At 30.2% G+C, this 18,882-nt stretch overlaps 2 protein-coding genes and 1 long non-coding RNA gene across 3 annotated transcripts; 1 reads left to right on the forward strand and 2 right to left on the reverse strand.

Annotated features, from left to right (window-relative positions):
• The first annotated feature begins 8,175 nt into the window (after positions 1-8,175).
• LOC136082992 (uncharacterized) lies at positions 8,176-11,338 on the forward strand. Its single transcript, XM_065802404.1, has 4 exons — positions 8,176-8,280; positions 9,321-9,517; positions 10,657-10,895; positions 11,276-11,338. Exons 1-4 carry the CDS (start codon positions 8,264-8,266, stop codon positions 11,336-11,338), a joined length of 516 nt encoding a protein of 171 aa, XP_065658476.1. The 5' UTR covers positions 8,176-8,263.
• A 2,660-nt stretch (positions 11,339-13,998) lies between these two features.
• LOC136084159 (uncharacterized) lies at positions 13,999-14,377 on the reverse strand. The gene is made up of 2 exons (XR_010640368.1): positions 14,293-14,377; positions 13,999-14,212 (listed from the first exon to the last, which is right to left on the reverse strand). It is a non-coding gene; the product is annotated as an uncharacterized LOC136084159 (long non-coding RNA).
• Positions 14,378-15,609: 1,232 nt separating this feature from the next.
• On the reverse strand, positions 15,610-18,870 carry LOC136084160 (uncharacterized). Its single transcript, XM_065804295.1, has 6 exons — positions 18,801-18,870; positions 18,157-18,240; positions 17,761-18,041; positions 17,587-17,661; positions 17,319-17,453; positions 15,610-17,237 (listed from the first exon to the last, which is right to left on the reverse strand). The coding sequence occupies exon 6, from the start codon at positions 16,980-16,982 to the stop codon at positions 15,879-15,881; it is 1,104 nt and encodes a 367-aa protein (XP_065660367.1). The 5' UTR covers positions 16,983-17,237; positions 17,319-17,453; positions 17,587-17,661; positions 17,761-18,041; positions 18,157-18,240; positions 18,801-18,870; the 3' UTR covers positions 15,610-15,878.
• Positions 18,871-18,882: the final 12 nt, after the last annotated feature.

Consider the following 18,882-nt stretch of genomic DNA (forward strand, 5'->3'; position numbering starts at 1 on the left):
AGAATAAACATACACATGTTTAGAGTTTGTTCCACGTCTGGAAATCTCAAACACCAAAAAATGCTGGATCCGTTACTGCCTTTCATTTAGATACAATTAATAACAATGTTACAATAATTTTTTACGTGATATAAAAATGTTTTTTTTTACCTCTGATGCTTACTAAAACTGATGTTCTTTTCAGTTGTTTTTGAACTTAACAACAAATCCATTTGGTATAAAGTCGATGTAAAGTAATTTACCACGATAATGTAAAGAATCAAACATTAAATTAAACATAAAAGATAAAATCCATATTAAGAACAAAACAGAACAACACCTAAATGTTTTACAAGTTAAAGTATCAAAATTCACCTGGGGTTCTGCCTGATAATAAAGTCGCATAAAAGCAGAGTTATCTCAATTATGCGACCGTGGCGCAGTGATTAGAGCGCTTGCTTTATAAGCAGGAGATCTAGGTTCGAAACGAGCTCTGGACATATTTACGCGTCACGGTAAGGAAGGAGGCGTGAACTTCCTGGTTAAATGCATTTCCGCAGTACTCTGTGACAAGACCGTTCCCAGGCAACACCAAATGGTCGCTCATTATTGGCCCAATAAAGTTTTCCAACGGCTATATTGGGCCTAGGGTTTCTCAAACGGGATCCCGTTTTCCCGGGATCCAAAAATAAGAAAATATTGTTGCATTTAGTTGCATTTTTATGTGTTCTTATCTTATATTAAAACCTAGCACAACAAGAAATGTTATTGAAACTATCTTAAACTATCTAATTCAAGGAATGTTTTCTTTTTTCTCGTTATTATAAAATATGAGTAAAATATAAAAAAGATTTCTAGTGACGAAAACAGTAAGTTTGATTTTTAAACTTCTAAGTTATTGAAAAGTTAAACTTTTTCTGTATTGAAATATTTAATAATTTTTGTATTTAAAAAACGGCAAACAAAGACATATAAAGTCATACGTAAGATATCATACATATGTAAGAAATATTTATAACTTTACCTTTAGTTGTTTTACGATTCAATTTAGTTATACCATGTCAATTGTAAATGGATCGAAAGCATGGCAGTATTTTTGTAAAAAAAAATCTGGCGAATCTGCAATTTGCAAAAAGTGCAATGTAAAGATAATGTGCAAAGGATTTTCGACAAGTGGGCTCCTTCGTCATTTAAAAAACGCACATAAAGATTTGGATTTAAATACGAAGCGTCAACATGAAGATACTGGTTCGGAAATTAAAATATTGCAAAAGAAAATCGCATTGTTTGTTAAACAGCAGGCAATCGAGCAAATTGTGTCAAAGCTAGCAACGGTGGATTGCTTCTTAATAAATGCCATAACAAAAAGTGAATTTATTAGAAATCATTTTCTGAAAAAGGCATGCTATTACCAAAAAATCCATCTTATGTTATGAGTATGATAAAAAAACAATATGATTTAGCTAAACAAACTGTGGTTTTAGAGATAACAAAAAAAATATCTAGCGGGTCGCTATTTTCTTTATCCTTAGACGAATATACGTCTTTAAAAAATCGACGTTATTTAAATGTAAATTTACACTTACTAACAAAGTTTTGGAAACTGGGATTGACTCCGATAGCTGGATCACTTCCTGCAGAAAAAATTGTTGATCTGGTTGAAAATAAACTGTCAGATTTCAATTTATCAATTAAAAAGCACATCATAGCTAGTGTCACTGACGGATCCGTAATGAAAATGGCATCATCATAGCTAGTGTCACTGACGCATCCGTAATGAAAAAATTTGGACGACTAAGAGGTATTGAACATCAGCTGTGTTATGCCCACGGGCTTTATTTGGCAGTATGTGATGTTCTTTACAAAAAGTCAGACTCTTCAGCAAAAAATATATAGAATCACAGTTGGAAGATTCCGATGAAAGTTTGAGTAATTACGATAAGTTTGATGATGTATTTGACTGTAATGATGAGTCATACAGCTCAACAGGCGTTACGTTTATTGATGATTTACAAAATAGCGTAAATATAGCCTTAACAATTCAGAAGGATCGAAAAGTGGTTCGAATGTTCCGTAAATCATCTCTTAAAAGTTGGAATAGAAAGACTTGGTAGAAATAATGCTACTCTACTTGACGCGGAAGGTGTAATGATTCATCTTGGATGAATTGGTGGAGAAAAAAATTTGATAGCTCGTAAACTGCTTCAATCTGTGCAGCAGAGAATTAAAGAATGCAGAAATGCCAATTTAATTGGACTACTAAAATTTTCAAACAACCCAATTAGTTATAATCAGGAATTAAATATCAACTCCAAACTTACTCTTACAAACATGCATTAAAAGCAACAGCAAAAAAAATTTATGCCAGGTTGTACATAGAGGATGCTAGCACTAGTTCATCAAATAATGAAATAGTTGAAGTGAGTCGTGATAATGAAAGCATGGTTTATGACCCGTCAATATCTCAACCTGTTGCTCCAAATTTATTAGGCAAAAGTATTTTGACACTAGAACAAAAATTGGATGCGACTATTTGTAATGCCAAACAAGTAGAAAAAGCAGCTCTAGAAGACATTAGCAATTTAAAAAACCTCACAAACGAAATCAAACTTTTTGAGTCAACTGGAAAACGTAGCGAAAGTTTAGAAAGAGTATATTCCACATTAATGACCATCAAGCCGACATAAATTGAATCAGAAAGAGCTTTTTCTGCCGCGGGTCTATTTATGGGAAAAATTCGTTCACAATTAAGTGACATATCAATTGATTGCTTATAATTTTTAAAACAATATTTTATTTTATATAGTAATATAGATTAACGTGCTAAGATAAATTAGTCAAAACCCACTTGTTTTTTTACTAAAAATAATGCCGGGAAATCCCGGGATAAATAAGTTACACACCGGGAATCCTGGGATGCCAAATTTACGGGAAATGAGAAACCCAAATTGGGCCATCAAAAGCCATCCCTTCGCAAGGTTTGTGGAGCCTTGGCGTTTGCTTGCTTGCTCGCGCAGCCGATATCGGAGCGTGTATATAGAGAACGATTTTTTGAATTTAATATGAAAAGGTAGATGTTTTTCATGACACATTAGTTTTACCTTTGCAAAAGGCACTTTATGAAAATATAAAGACTTGGAAGCAAGTTTGAAGTTTTTGAAGTCATCTTTGTACATTTGTATGACTTTCAACTCTACTCCAGAAGTTTTTTCAATAGATGACAGTAACTTGAATAAGGTAGGAGGACTGTAAATCTCAAAATGTCTTAATTTTTTCTCAATCACACTATGCGCAGTGTCAATATTCTGTACTGAACTATGACCAGGTTCACTATACTTCTGTTCAATGAGTGGTATTCTGCTTTCATTTTGAAAATTTTTTATTGCCATAGACACAATTGAGTTCTTATTATGGGGAACACATGAATCAGACCACAAAATAATTTTATTTATTGATATATTAGGGCAGTCATGAATAATTAACTTTAATAGTTTATACAAACAACTTGCAAGTTCATTTGCACCTCTACCAGCCATAGATTCATTCCAAAGTGCACAATAAGTTTTGTTATTCAATGAAATTATAACAATTTAATTTTCTTTTGTTTTTTAATATTGAAAAAAACATTTCAATATTAAAAAACAAATGGAATGCATTACTTTTTATTTACAAAAAACAAATGTTTAAAAGTAAACAAGTGAATGAATATACGTATTAATCTAAAGTCACGTGAGCAAATAGAACGCTACTATTGGTCTACGCGAAGTACAACAAATGTAACTCGAGCGTTTTGTATGAAAAGTTCATTTACGACAAATGACCTACTGAAATATATTGGAAAAAATTTTAATTGAGCTATCGGATAATTTTTTTAAAAATAAGTCCACAAAAAATACATAGTTCGCATATATAAGTCATTTTTTTCAAAAATATCGAATACGACACTTGTATTCCGGGCTGACGATATGCAGACTACATTGGGAAGTGATTGGGCCTATCTTTACATAGACGGGGCAATATATTTGCCAATATTGGCCAATATATTCGCGCCTGCGCGATTCAAATGCCAAATAACCGAAAATGATAATTTGTAACTACAACGACATCGACTTCTAGCTAAATTTTTTTTTTTATCTTCTAAAGTAAGTAGATTTAATTTAGTATTTAATTATAAAGCACAGCTCATATATTCACGTTATATAAAATTCACTTTAGAGTTTCGTTTTGACTTTAGATCTGTTTATTTAGTCCCATAGGCTCTAATGGCATAAATAAACAGATCTAAAGTAAAAAACAACAACAATAAACTAGAGCTCTAGTCTGTTTATTCAGGGTTCCCACCAGTCCTAGAAAGTTCTGGAATTTGAATGTAATCCTAGAAAGTCCTGGAAAGTCCTGGATTTTTCTAACTATTCTGTAAAATCCTGGAAAAGTCCTTTAAAATGGCATAATATTTCTAAATTTATTGTTTTTTTTAAGTAAAAACATAAATATTTATATACATATAAATTATATGTTATATTATATTATAATATATTTAATTAATTTAATTAATATTATATTATAATATACATGTATATATGCATATAAATATAATTATATTTATAATTATATACATATAATATACATATAAAAAAGTTTTTTATATGTATATTATATGTGTATATAGTCATTATATGTATCATTGCTAATATTTTGTGTTATTTTGAGCTATCGAAAAAAAAAATCCTAGAAAGTCCTGGAATTTACAACTTTTTTTTTGTAAATCCTTGAAAAGTCCTGAAAATATTGAAGCAAACGTCCTGGAAAAATAGAAAAATTGTCCTGGAAAGTCTTGGAATTTCAAATATTTTTTTCGGTGGGAACCCTGTTACTGTTTTATTTTTTATTTTTTTAATGTATATCTCTTTCATAAGTTTATAAGAAAATCTAAATACAGATCTGTATAAACTGTAAAAGATATAGATCTAGATGTATATTTTTATTTTATAATCATACCTCTGGCACTTCCCTATTGTTTTTATATTAATATATTGACCTTTATTGTTTTAATTTGCTAGAACTGCCTATTCAGTTGCCATAATATGATCAGATTATATAAATTTGTATCGATCTATATTACTAGAATGCATACTGTGCCTTCATACTGGTCAAAGAGAAAAAAAATTATGAAGTCAGTAAATAAAATTATGACTGCTATTGATAAAGAATATGACAACTGTAATACTAAACCTTTCAACCAACATTTTGAGATATCTATTTTCAATGACAATGGGAATACAGACACTGGGCATGGGGAAAAAAGTAATTGTGTTGATTCAAAATCTTCTAAAAATCAAAATGTGTTAGATTATGACAAGGAATCTGAATTAAACAATAGTTTAAATGTAATAGTTGAAGAAAGTTATGAAATTGCACCTGGATATGTTCAAACTTTATCGAATGACAACGAAATCAATTATAGATATGAATGGGAAAGGTATATGCAGCAGGATGAAATTGAAGGTTGTGATGCTGAATCATTATCAGAGAATGATTCTGTTGAAAGTGAAACTGAGGATCCAGATGAAATTAAAAATAATGAAAAATGTTTAGCATTTGAATTAAAAATGTGGGCAGCATCTTTTTCTATTTCTATGGTTGCCATTTCTTCTCTTTTGTCTATACTGAGAATATCTCACCCATCACTTCCAAAAGATCCAAGAACTTTACTGAAGACACCTTGTGTAAGCAATGTCAGAGAAGTTGAAGGTGGTTCTTATTTTCACTCTGGTATTGTAAACTCATTGCAGCACCTAAGCCATTTAATACATTTCTTCAAAAATGCTTCTTCAGAAGTTCCTGTGATTTCTCTGCAAACTAATTTTGATGGATTACCTTTGCACAAGTCCACTACACAGCAATTTTGGCCAATACTAGCCAAGGTATCAAATCCATTTAATAGTGATCCTTTTTTAATAGGCTTGTTTTGTGGCATGAGTAAACCAATACACATAGATGAATATTTAAAAGATTTTATTGACGAAATGCTTGAATTAGAAAAAGGCCCTGTAAATTTGTACGTAGATGGCAAAAATTACTCTGCTAATATAAATCTATCCTGTTTTATTTGTGACACCCCTGCAAGAGCATATATGAAACAAATCAAAGATCATACTGGATATTATGGATGTGATAAGTGTACACAAAAAGGGGAATGGCACAACAAAGTTACATTTCCAAGCACTAATGCTCCACTTAGGACTGATCAAGCTTTTAATCAGAGGGCTGATTTTGAACATCACATAGGAGTTACTCCTTTAAAAACTTTATCTATTGGCATGGTGACACAGTTTCCACTTGATTACATGCACTTGGTGTGCCTCGGAGTAATGAGGAGGATTTTAATGTTTTTACTGAAAAGTCCTGTTAGAGAAGGAATTAGATTAGGGCAAGCATCCATTAATGGCATTTCAAAAAGGCTAATTGAATTTAGAGCTTTTATTCCCCAAGAGTTTTCCAGAAAATGTTGACCTTTAAGTGACATTGAAAGATGGAAAGCAGTTGAATTTAGACAATTTTTATTACATAGTGGATTTGTTGCGCTTAAAAGACATCTGTCAAATACCTTGTATAAAAATTTTCTTTTGTTTTTTGTAGGGATTCACTGTTTAGCTAGTCCAGATCTGTGTGCAAGTCATGCAGATTATGCAGCAACTCTCCTATGTGCTATTGTTGAAAATGCTATGGAAATTTATGGTAGAGGATTTATTAGCTACAATGGCCTGTATGTACATGGCCTCATAATGTACATGGCCTGATACATATAGCAGAAGATGTAAAAAAATTTGGATCACTTGATAACTACATTGCATTTCCATTGGAAAACTTCCTGGGACATTTAAAGCATTTGATACGCAAACCACAATTACCTCTTCAACAGGTTATTAGACGTAGATTAGGAAAAAAAAGGATCATTAATAAGAAATTCAAAAAAATCTATGGAAGAAGATATTCCCAGAAAGCTACATGACCAAGGCCCTGTTATATTTAGAGAACATTCTAATTGTTTACAGTTTAAAGAAATTTTCGTAAATGGTTTCTTTTACTCTACATCAGACGGAAACAATTGCGTAAAATTAAATAATGAGTTTGATTCAAAATATTTTAAAGTTGGATAGTGATGAAAAACATGGTATTGTTTATAAACTTTTTTTAACTATTGAGCCCTTTTTCAATTATCCAGCCAATTCTTTGGAAAATTTTGATATTGTGTAGGCATCTAATTTGTCTAGATATTATAAAACTGCAAGAGTGAATGGAATTCAAAAGAAATATGTGATGTTACCATACAAGACTAAATTTATTCTGATTTCTCTGTCTAAGTAGCTTGTATCAAATTATAACTATAAATAATATCTTAAAACGACTGTGCTCTCATTTTTTATTTCACTATATCTCATACAGGTCCTATTTTTATGTTTTGGTGTTTTTTAGATGTTATATAATTGCTTTTTTTACCATATCAAATAATGAATTTGAATTAAAAGGCAGATCTTTTAATTTTTCTGTCTTTTAATTATACTGTTAGTTTATAAAAATTTTTTAGCATAAGCCAGTAAAATAATTCTAATAGAAACCGAGCTAAAAAGTAAACTTGACCGGAAGGTGGATTTGCATTTAGCAATTTTGTTAACTTTATATGTGATCTCAAAAGATGTACGGGTACTTGGGTATTTTGATCCTATATATAATATGCCTTTTTACCAGCAAAGCCCTTACAAGTGAGCAAGAGTATATTGAGTTTTGGCATATTTTTGGTTATATATACCTCTTTACGTTTTTTCTTACAGCATACCATGTTTCATCTACTAGAATTTCAGGAGGGAGTGGCAGTAGTTCCACAATGTTGGTTATTGCAGGAATCCGCTAGCTGTTGGCCTCAGGGAATCGGTGCTACACAATTGGCAAAAATAGGAAAAGCACCAATATTAAATCATAAAGACTGGCCTATCTATCCATATTTGCTTATATTGAAAAGTGGAGGTAAGTAAATTGGTATTAATTCTATAATTATAAAGTGCCATGTATTCTTACATTTTTTAATGGATATGCCAAAAAAGCAAACACATTGGGTAGCATTCTATTTTACCTCTTTTTTACAATGATTAAAAAAAAATGAATTCTAAAATTTACTTGTCACAGGTTATGAAAAGATGAAAAGGGCGGAAGTTAAGTCCTTGGATAACACTGAAATTTCTTCAAGTTGTTCTGAACAAGTAAATGAGCCAGAAAAGAAGAAAGAATGCCTAAACAGCAATGGTATGATATATTGTTGCTATGATATATTGTTGTTCTAATTAACAATTACTTGTAGTGTGCAATTGTGATATTATTATTTTGTGTTTTACTTCACTCGGCTTTTTAAAGACAATTTATTTATTTTAAAAAAGTAATATAAACATTAGGTATATATGCTATAGGTAAGCAGGCCTATAAATCGAGCCGAACAAGCCAAGCTTGCCAGGGCTTGGCTTGGCTCGTTTACACATTAAGAGTGTTCAGGCTCGGCTCGAGCTCATTTCGAACATGAGTTTCTTTGTTCAAGCTCGGCTCGTTATGGATTAGGATTGTTTGGGCTCGGCTCGTTTTACATGTTGCTCGAGCTTGACTGGTTTAAAACTTGAAATAATTATTGTAACCTGTTAGTTTAAAGCTTGTTTAGTAAAAAAAAATTGTTCGTTAAAGGCTCGTCTGTAAATAATGCAAGTCCAAATCAACAAACAACATAAACAATCCTACAGTCTATTAAACATGCGAATAAACAACATAATGAAATAAGATCCCACAAATCTAATAGTTCAAAATAAAAGTTAAAACTAATAGTTCAATGTTCAAACTTAATGTTCAAAGTTCAAACATTATGTAAACTCTCACAAACATAATAATTCCTATTAAACACTGCACTCTAATAGTTCAAATTACATTTTCACAAATGTAAGTCTTGCTCTCATTGCATTAGATAAATAAATATATATATATATATATATTCGAGCTTTAATCGAGCCTATATGAACGAGCCTATGATGTTCAAGCTCAGCTCGTTTAATAAACGAACCTAATTTTTTGTTCAAGCCCGGCTCATTTACCATTCGAGCCGAACATAACGAGCTCTTGTCGAGCTGATCACCAAGTCGTTCATGAACACGAGCCAGGATTTACAGCCCTATAGGTAAGTATATATAATAAGGTTATTTTGTAAATTTTTAAATTCCCTTTAATTGGTTTCAACAATCAAGGGTAATTTTTTTCAGTGTATTATTTACACACCTGAAATAATTATTTTGTTTCTAATTTTCCAGGGATCCTGAATTTGGATCTGAAATACAATCCAGAAAATTGTTGAAGAGGAGTCGTCAGTGTTCCAGCTCAAGTTCAGAAGAAGAACTACAGCCATCAAAAACTGTGATGCATAAATCACTTCCTCTACCACCATGTCCACGTCTAAATGTACCTCTATCTCCTCAAGTGTTTGGTCAACGTTCTGCTTCCACAACTCGTAAGTTTTACTTTTATAAAACCATCTCAATTTTCCCTGACAAACCCAATCAGATACAACCATTATTCCTAATCTACGTTTAGGATCATCACTTCTTTTCTTGTCTTTTACAGTCACACCACACATTCATCTGATAATCTTCTTTTCTGTCCTTTCATAGCACTGAATATCATCAATCTTTGTTGCCCATGTATCACTTGTCATACATCATAACACTCTGTACCATGGCGTTCTAGAAATACAGGCCTTGACATCGTGACTGGAGGCCGATTGTATAAGGCTAGATTTTTAAGGATTTGGATTATTTTTGCTTTACAATAGTAATACTCTGCAGCGATTGGCGTAAACACAAATTATGAGTGACTTTGTACAGTTTTTTTTTTTATCTAATTTGTATTTTTTAACTGAAAACTTAGATGAGCAATATATTAATCAATGAATTTAACAATCATGCCTCAAAAAAGTCTGTAAAAATGCCTTCAGTCAATCTTTACTCCACTATTCGTTTAATTTATTTTTTGACTTCTTCTTTGTATTCACTAAGAGTACATTTTCTACACTCAAAACCAACAATCTTAAGTGAACCTTGTATACCACTACATCTCTTATGAACCTATTGTTTACAAACTGTACAAACAGTCGAGTTTGCTCTAACTCCCTTCCTACACACTTCACATTGCCACTTCCCAGTATTTTCTGCTTGCTCATTCTTGACTTTACAATGCATAACTTTAGTCTTATTCATGTTTATCCTCAACCGTTTTGCTTCCATTCCATCTTTCCAACAACTCTTTGTATTAGTTTTTCTAATCTGTCACTGCTATCAGACACAAATCAACTGCATAGAATAACTCCCACGGTAAACCAACTCTGAACTCTTTAGAGAGAGCTTCCAAGACAATAATAAAAACCAAGGGACTGAGTACTGAACCCTGATGCACACCAACCTTTACTTCAAAATTATCACTCTCCTCATCTTTTGTTTTTATTGATGTTGAACTAACATAGCCATGATAACTGTCACCAGCCATTCTTCAACTCTTAAATAATTCAAAGCCCACCATACTACTTCTTTTGGTTCTATGTTTTAAAATACACACCATTAGCATTTAACATAAATATATTTGTTTTGTCTTTAGTTCCTGATATTGTAAAGCATGCCGTGGCTGAGGCTGTTCGACCATTTTTCCAAAGTGTGTTCAAGCAACTGGAGGAGCTGAAAGCTGAAATTAAAGAGCAGGGACAGAAACAAGCTCCCATTGGACAAACTATGACTGCAAATCTTCCAGAGGCTCTGACCTTTCCACTCCAAGAAATATATGATCTTCTGGAATTTAACCGAATTCTTATGGAAGATTCTGAGCAGAGATCAAAAACAGTCTGCTATTTTTTATTAATTTGCGATATTTTATATCTCCATTTTACTAAATTGTTTCATATTTTTTTATATAATGTCATATATTTTAAAAAATAATAATTATATATTTTCTTGCTAACAAGCGTTTATAGAATAACATATAAGTACACAGTTATTGTTTTTAATTGAAAAATTTGCCTGTCCTTTTGTGCGGCTAATGTTTCACAATAAGTTGACCATTAAACTGTTTAAATATTCAATTCATATGCCTACCTGCCCCCCCCCCCCCCCTGTCATAAAGTTATACAAAATCCATGATCTACCTATCCCCTATATGTGTGACGTAATTTGCGAAGGAACCCTAATATTTATTGTAATATAAATGTTGTATGCTTTTTCAGACGGAACTTTTTATCATTAAGCTAAATATTCCAAGAGTGGAAGTCCATTTATCAGAAACTTAGTAAATAAAAAGGAAAGCCCTAGGGCTTCCCTTTTAGTTATAAATGCTAAAAAATTCCAATCATGCATTTCAGTTGAAATGAATAATTAAAAATTTTTTAACTTTTACTTAATTGTGTTTGGTGGCAGGTTTTCCATTCCATTTGCAGATGATCTATCATAGCGTATATATTTTTTTTCTTAGATAAACTATTTGGCTCGCATTGGTGGGAGTAGCCTGGAAGACTCTATGAGAAAAATATTGAAAAGAATTTTGACAGCGCAACTGTCGATGTTATACAACTTTACAGGAAGAAAAGGAAAGCTAGAGTTTGGTGCCCTAGTTGGGGTGAAAGATATGGTAAGTCTAGAAATTTCATAGAATAGCCATTTGCCCGAAATACTTAGGACATTCAAAAAAATTTATTATATATATATATATATATATATTGATTTTAAATTTTTTTCTGTTGGTATATTTTTATAGTTAGCTATATTTTACTTAATTATTTAGACAAACAATAGCTTTCAGAATGTATATTAAGTTGTCATTTAATAAAATTTATGAAGATTTTTTAATTTTTTGTCATTTGTCAAAGTTTTTATTTAATAAAACAAAAGCTCTAACCAAATTTAAAAATTTAATTTAAACTGAGAGGATACCTGTGTTTATGACAGGACACCTATGTTCTTGTAAAATGGTAGTGGATTGGAGTTTTATTTAGATGTTTTTGTTTTTTCATTTTCTGTTCACCTCTATTGATTCTTGGTATTTTTTTATGCAGATGCAGTTAGAAAAAATTATCCCACAGCGACGATTAGTCAACTGGAAAAGATCCTGTCAAAATGGCTGTCAGGTTCAATTGACAGGTATGGCCTCAAAAAAATTCGCGAGGAGAGACGTAGAAGTTTAGAAATTCCTGGAGAAGACATTTAATTTTCTTTTTCATAATAATTAATTATATAAAATGTAATGTTTGTTTTCATTAAAGTGTTTATCTTCATGTTTAAATTGTTTATTTTTCAATTAGAAGCTGTTGAGAATAGATTAATAAAAATTATTATTTATATTTCCAATTTGTAATGAGTTTATAAACATATAGTTGAAGAATTATAGTGAGAATGTGTTCTAATCACTAAAGCGATTTTTTCATAAAAATCTGTTTATAATCTATTTAAAAAATATATCACTATAGTGATATATTTAGCGACTATATATAGTGATCTTTTCATAAAATTTTCATAAAAATCTTTTTAAAATAAAATGGAATGTCAATATGTTTGAAATAAATAATAAAAACCATAAAAGTCATAATTATGACTTTCATGTCATATATAGATATATATGTAATTATAAAATAAGATATTTTGATATTTAAAATAAGATATTTCTGCATGGCATGCAAATTATGAATAATCAATAATTTGCCGTTCTCCAATATTATGCCAAGGTTTGGCCAGTGTTGGACATTTATTGGGCCGTGATTAGCCATTTTAAACCTATATTGGTCCAATATTATTTGTAATAGTTTATTTGTAATGAAAGTGAAAAATAATGTATATAAAACTTTGATGGCGAGCATATGTTTCTTGCTAGTGGTCGCCATTTGGCTCTTTCGGAGGCTATTGCTCCCGTATTTATTATTGGAGGTCATTTGTTCTTTGAGCACCGTAAAGACCAACTCTCGATCTATAGGCTAAGACTAAAAGATTTATAACTTATAAAAATAAGAGCGAGAAATGAATATTTATATCGGACTTAATTCACGAAAGTGACGAACACTAGGTGTTTTACCCTAGTTAGTAACACACAAAATATTATCAAATTTAAAAAAAGGCTTTTATTTTACAGCGTAAAAGCATATTACATGATAATTATACAAAAATATATACATTATATAAAAGCTGAAAGTTTAAGCTATAAAATGGTGTATAATAATTTAATTTTTGAGAATGTAATTTTTTTGCTTTTTTCCACTGTGCGCCTGGGTGATTGAATAACTTTAAGCTTTTACATCGTTTGAGCACTGTCCGGCTTTTCGAAATACTTTTAGCGTTTAATATATTAATTATTACAGTTTCTTAATATTGATTGTTTATGTGCTGGTTATTGGAGTGCTGTTAAAAAACAGTTGTAATGCTTTGCTTATTACTATAAAGTTTTCAGGCTTGGCGTTAAATAAAGTATGTTATAATCCTTCATAAGATTTTCATTAAAATACTATTTAAACTATTTGAAGTTAAGAGAGTAGGATTTTCTAAAGAATTTTATGAAGGATTTAATAAGGATTTTATGAAGGAAATAAATACAAATCTAATTATAGCTTGAACTAGAGCTACTTAGAGTAGCTAAAACAACGCAAGCTTAAATTATTTAGTTAAACAATTATTTCTATTAAAAATATACATAACTCACTATAAAAGATTACAGTTTTATAGTCAGAAATTCTCCAGTTATTACAACTTTAAAAAATTAAAATTTATTTATCAAAACAATTTTGTTTATTTTTATATTTATTATATCAAAAATTATCTTGTTTTTAGTGAACTTAATATGAATATATTAAATTTACTAAAAACATATAACAAATTGAGGCGGAAATTAAAATATTGCTTTTAAAAACATTTTATGTCACAAGGCATACAACAAAATTGAGGCGGATTTATAATAAATTTTAACTCATAAGATTTATTCGATTTATTTATTTATCAAATGGTTACTTAACAACTTTTATAGTGATTTAAACAAACACAAATCACAAATATTTAAATATTAAGTTCTTCTGTTCTTTTTTTTCGTAAGCTCGTCCACTTTACTCGCTCGTTGTTAATTTTGTTTCTTAATGCTTTTTCTCGAATCCCAGTTTGGTTACAGAAGACCTTTATTTCATTATACTCTAAAATGGAAAACACTTTAAATATATATATGCCATACATTTTATGTACTTTTAAAAGACAATAATTTTGTTTTAATTACTAGGCCATCCAAAGTTTTTATCTCTGATAAATTTTCCAAACATTTCTTCCAATAGTTCTTCTTGTTCTGTTGACCACTGAGTATACATTCTCTCTAAACGAAAATTTTTGTTAGTTTAGACGGCTGTCGGATGCGGGGTGAAGAAAGTAGGGAAAAAACGCCGGTAAAACTATTAAGACTTTTATTAAGTAAAGACAAGTTTTTATACAGATTTTTTGAGGCAAATTAAGACAGTTAGCAGGTTTGGGGTCGTCCATAAATTATGCCACGCTTTAGGAAGGGAAAAGGGGTTTGACGACTCGTAAGGAACTCGCTACTAAAGAGTTACGATGTTGTGAAGAGGTGGGGAGGAGGGGTAAAAAAACGGTCAGGAATTGCGCGACGTAATTTTTGGAAAACCCCTTTGCAAAAATGTCCAATATTACCTTCTAATTTTTGAGCAGGAGATTTATTCAGTTCAACATTTGAATTTCGAATTTCTTTTGACAGATGCTGACTTTTTAAAGGTTTTTCTAGAAGTAAAGATTTTTAAATTTTAGATATAATCATTATAAGTTTTTAATCAAATAATAACAAATATAAGATTTAATAACATTACTAAAAAAGTATATTCCTCTGAAATTAACACTATTTAATAAAGAAAAATCAAACATTACCATGTAAATGATCAGTTGCCTCATTTTCAAATTTGCATCCTTTTTCAGGTTCACCTCCATTGGGATCTACTATTTAAAGTTAAATTTAGGTGCAGTTTATTTATTTAAAGTAATAGAAATTCTATAAATAAATAAATAGAGATTTTAAAATGAATATAAATTCCCACCTGTTTGAATCAAACTTAAACTGGTTTTCATACGTTTGGGATTCTTGGGTCTGCTTCCTGCATCAATAAAAAATAAATTTTTGAAAATAATTGTAGAATATCATTAAGTAAATATTATTTAATGCAAAAGAAATTATTATTGAAAAATATAACTTAAGTCTAATTTAATAAATGAACTTACAAGTCGTTCAAGTGAAGTAAGTAATTATTTCTAAATCAACAAGACTGCGAAGTCTTGTTGATTTAGAGTCGCATTAAAGATTTTTAACCATTTATTCTTAAAATTTTTAATTTAGATTGTTATAATTTGCGCGCAAATAACCTATTTTTTTAATGTAAAAACATAACTTACTTTTAAAGTATTATATATTAAATTCTATTATAAAGTATATAAATATTTTAAAACTATATCTTATATTTGTTTATTTATACTAGTATAGAGTATATAGAGTATAGAGTATACTCTAATGTAGAGTATATAGAGTATACTCTAATGATACAAAAACTACTTTATACCTGCATCGATAGCCAACAAGTGTTTTCCTGTAGACAAAATTTGTTGGTGGGCGGCTGGTGCTTGATAAATATTTTCATTTATATTTTTGCTATGACCAAAATGTTTAAAAACTAAACTTTTTTCTAAATCACTAAGGTTTATTGCAGCCATAAGCGTGCTTAATCTATGTCTATTTGTTGTACCAGTTAATCTAGACTTATTTATAATAGGCAGTTTATCACAAACATTAGTTAAGCTATGCCAGCCTTAACAATGCTTTTCTGAACTTTGACAACTAGGAAATACGTAAACATTTGATTCCAGAACTCCCACATTGCTTCTAACAACTGGATCGGATAAAATTTCCATAGCACGGACAGTATCTTCGGGAATTAAAACAGGGACAAGATGATTTGAACCTTTGCCACTTTGGTAAGTTATTTTCATGTTTATTTCATTTATCTCTGTTAAATCTTCAGCACGTTGTTCATCTAACCATGCATCCTTTGCTGCTTCAAACCACTCTCGTAACAAAAGACGGGCAGGCTCACCGCCTCGTCTACCATTAAATAAAACAAGCCTTGTACATGCAGCATCACGCAGTTCAACGTAAGCGTGAAGATCCCATAAGACAAAGTTATCCTCTTTGTACTTTTTCATAACAGATATGGAATAATCACGTATCATTTGAACATCTGATTCAATTGGTAATTTTGATGGTTTCTTTAAACTAATGTTTCTGCGTTCATTTAAATCATATGTTGCATCCCCAAATATTTCTTCTTTACGAAGTTGTAGAAGTACTAAAAAATCAGATATTGATTTAGCTGAATCATCATTATCTTGAGCCAAAAAGTTTCCGATACATTTTTTTGCACTGCTAGAAATTAAATAATATAAGGCAGCTTTTAACCCTGATTTTTGATTTTCAGAATACGTATCTGTATATACTTCAATTGCAAGCTTCAAAGAACTAAAATTTTGTCGAAGAAACATATCGGCTGCATTGCAATAAATTGGTTTTACATCGTAATTTTTAAAATGCGAGTATAGATGGCTTAATCGTCTCATATCATTTCGAACAGAATTTTGAACTTCACTTTTTTTGCTAAGTTTTCTTCTCACTTTCTCGTAAAGTAGTGACCCAATCATCAAAATTGTTCGGTCACTCTTCGCAATAATGCCAATAGGATATTCTCTAATTACTTGCAAAATTTCATTTTTGAAATTTTGAGTTAATCCTTCTTGTGATTTATCAGTAAGGATTTCAACCGGTACTGCACATTTTGAATAAGAAGAATCTTTTCCACATACATTCATATGACGAGAGTAATAAGATTTTGAATAAAAACCATGACACAATGAACACATAACTAGATTTTCACACTTTCGTTGACTCCGCTCTCTTTCGAAGTGAGGAACTTTTAAATCAATTTGTTTCAAATTAAAATTGCGTATACCATCTTTTTTAAAACATTGAAACAGCCTGTTACGCTCTATTTTGGGTTTTAGCAAAGCAGTTTTTACTTTTTCGTTAGTTTTGTGTTTTTTTGCGATATGTCTTGAAAGTCTTCGAAATGATTTACCACAGATAAAACATAATCTTTTAAGTATTCTAATTGAACCCTAGAAAATAAATAAAAAATTGATATCAGATTGTATTCATTTGTAAAACCATAATCAGTTTGCTAGCATTATTAAACTTACTTTTTTTACTTTATGATTACTTTTATTTACTTTCTCTTCGTTATTTAGTTCGTTTTTTTCATTCAAGTTAGTAAAGCATAAATTTTGGTCATTCAGTGTTGAAGACAAAAAGGTTTCAGGATCTTTTATTGAGTTCTATAGAAAAATTAGTAAAAGAGTTTTATCAAGTAGGAAAAACATGTTTACAAATATGTTTAAAAGTCAAACTAATATCTCAAAAAAAAATTTAAAAAATCCTACAACGATAAAAATTTATTTTATTTTTTACCTGAGATTCCGATATAGAATTACCGGTTCTGCTTATGTGACTCGACCCGGAATTTGTTAAAGTGTTGATAAAGTTCTAAATTAAAACAAACATTTATAAGTTGATATTGGTTGAAGAACGAGAAAACTTAAGATAAAGTTTGCCTTTTAACGAACAATTAATTCCATTTTCTACCTGAGCATCATCCGAATCACCATTAATGATACTACTCGCTTCACATAATTCAGGGTATGAAGATCTATTAACCGTATTCTATAATAACAACAAACTTTTTTTTTAGTAAGTTGAAAAACTTTTTGAATAATGCTAGTGAAAAAATAAAAACTTAGAGTGACGTAATAACATTAATTCCCTAAAATGCTAGTATAATTTTTAACCTGAGGTTCAGCCGATAAGTCATTAACAGTACTGCTAACAGGGGTTAATATAATGTTTGTTGAACTATTGATAAAATCCTAAAATAACAACAAAATTTAAAAAGATCATTTTGTTTTAAATATTGAAACAATTATACTAAAAACAAATTTTAAAATAAATGGCACTTATATAAAACAATTAAACAAAAAATACCTGAACAAAAGTGCTGACAACAAAGTCAACCGCATCACTCGTTTCCGTTAAAACCAAATTTGAATTATTTGCATTATTGTCCTGCTAAAAAAAAATTATGATAATAATAAATAAATAAAAATGAGATTTTTTTTATTTAAAGTATTTTTAAATGGATTTAGATAGCAACTAGAAAAAAATAATTTATGTAAAATAATATTATTTACAGTTAGAGGCTTGGTGTTAAAGTAACCATTTGTCTTATGATTATAAACAAAAAAAGTAATAATAATAATTTCAGATACCAACAATAAATTTTTTATACATAATAATATTACCTTAATAAAATTTTTAATAACTTAAAATAATAACTAAACAAATTTGTTTTACGAAGATTTTTGCAATATTTCAATTAATCATTGCCGTGGATAGTGCGTCCTTCCCCCTTCCCCCCCCCCCCCTCCCACATAAAAAAAACAACCTGTTTTTAAGGTCCAAAAATCCGGACAAATTTTCCACTAGATAAAACTAGAGCTCTTTCTAAAATTGCGCCCCCTTACGATTAGGGGTGTGGGGTAGCCTAGCAACCGGCCTGCATTTAACGAAATTTTGAATAATCAAACTGATTATAGACAATAATTTAACTAAATCGTTTAAAAAATTACCTCTGTAAAAGAAAAACTGGATTTATGGTCTTCAACTAAATCAACTACTCGAATATTCGATCCTTGCTCTGTAATCATATAT

Source organism: Hydra vulgaris, chromosome 08, assembly GCF_038396675.1.
Source record: "Hydra vulgaris chromosome 08, alternate assembly HydraT2T_AEP".
In the NCBI taxonomy this organism is placed as follows: domain Eukaryota; kingdom Metazoa; phylum Cnidaria; class Hydrozoa; order Anthoathecata; family Hydridae; genus Hydra; species Hydra vulgaris.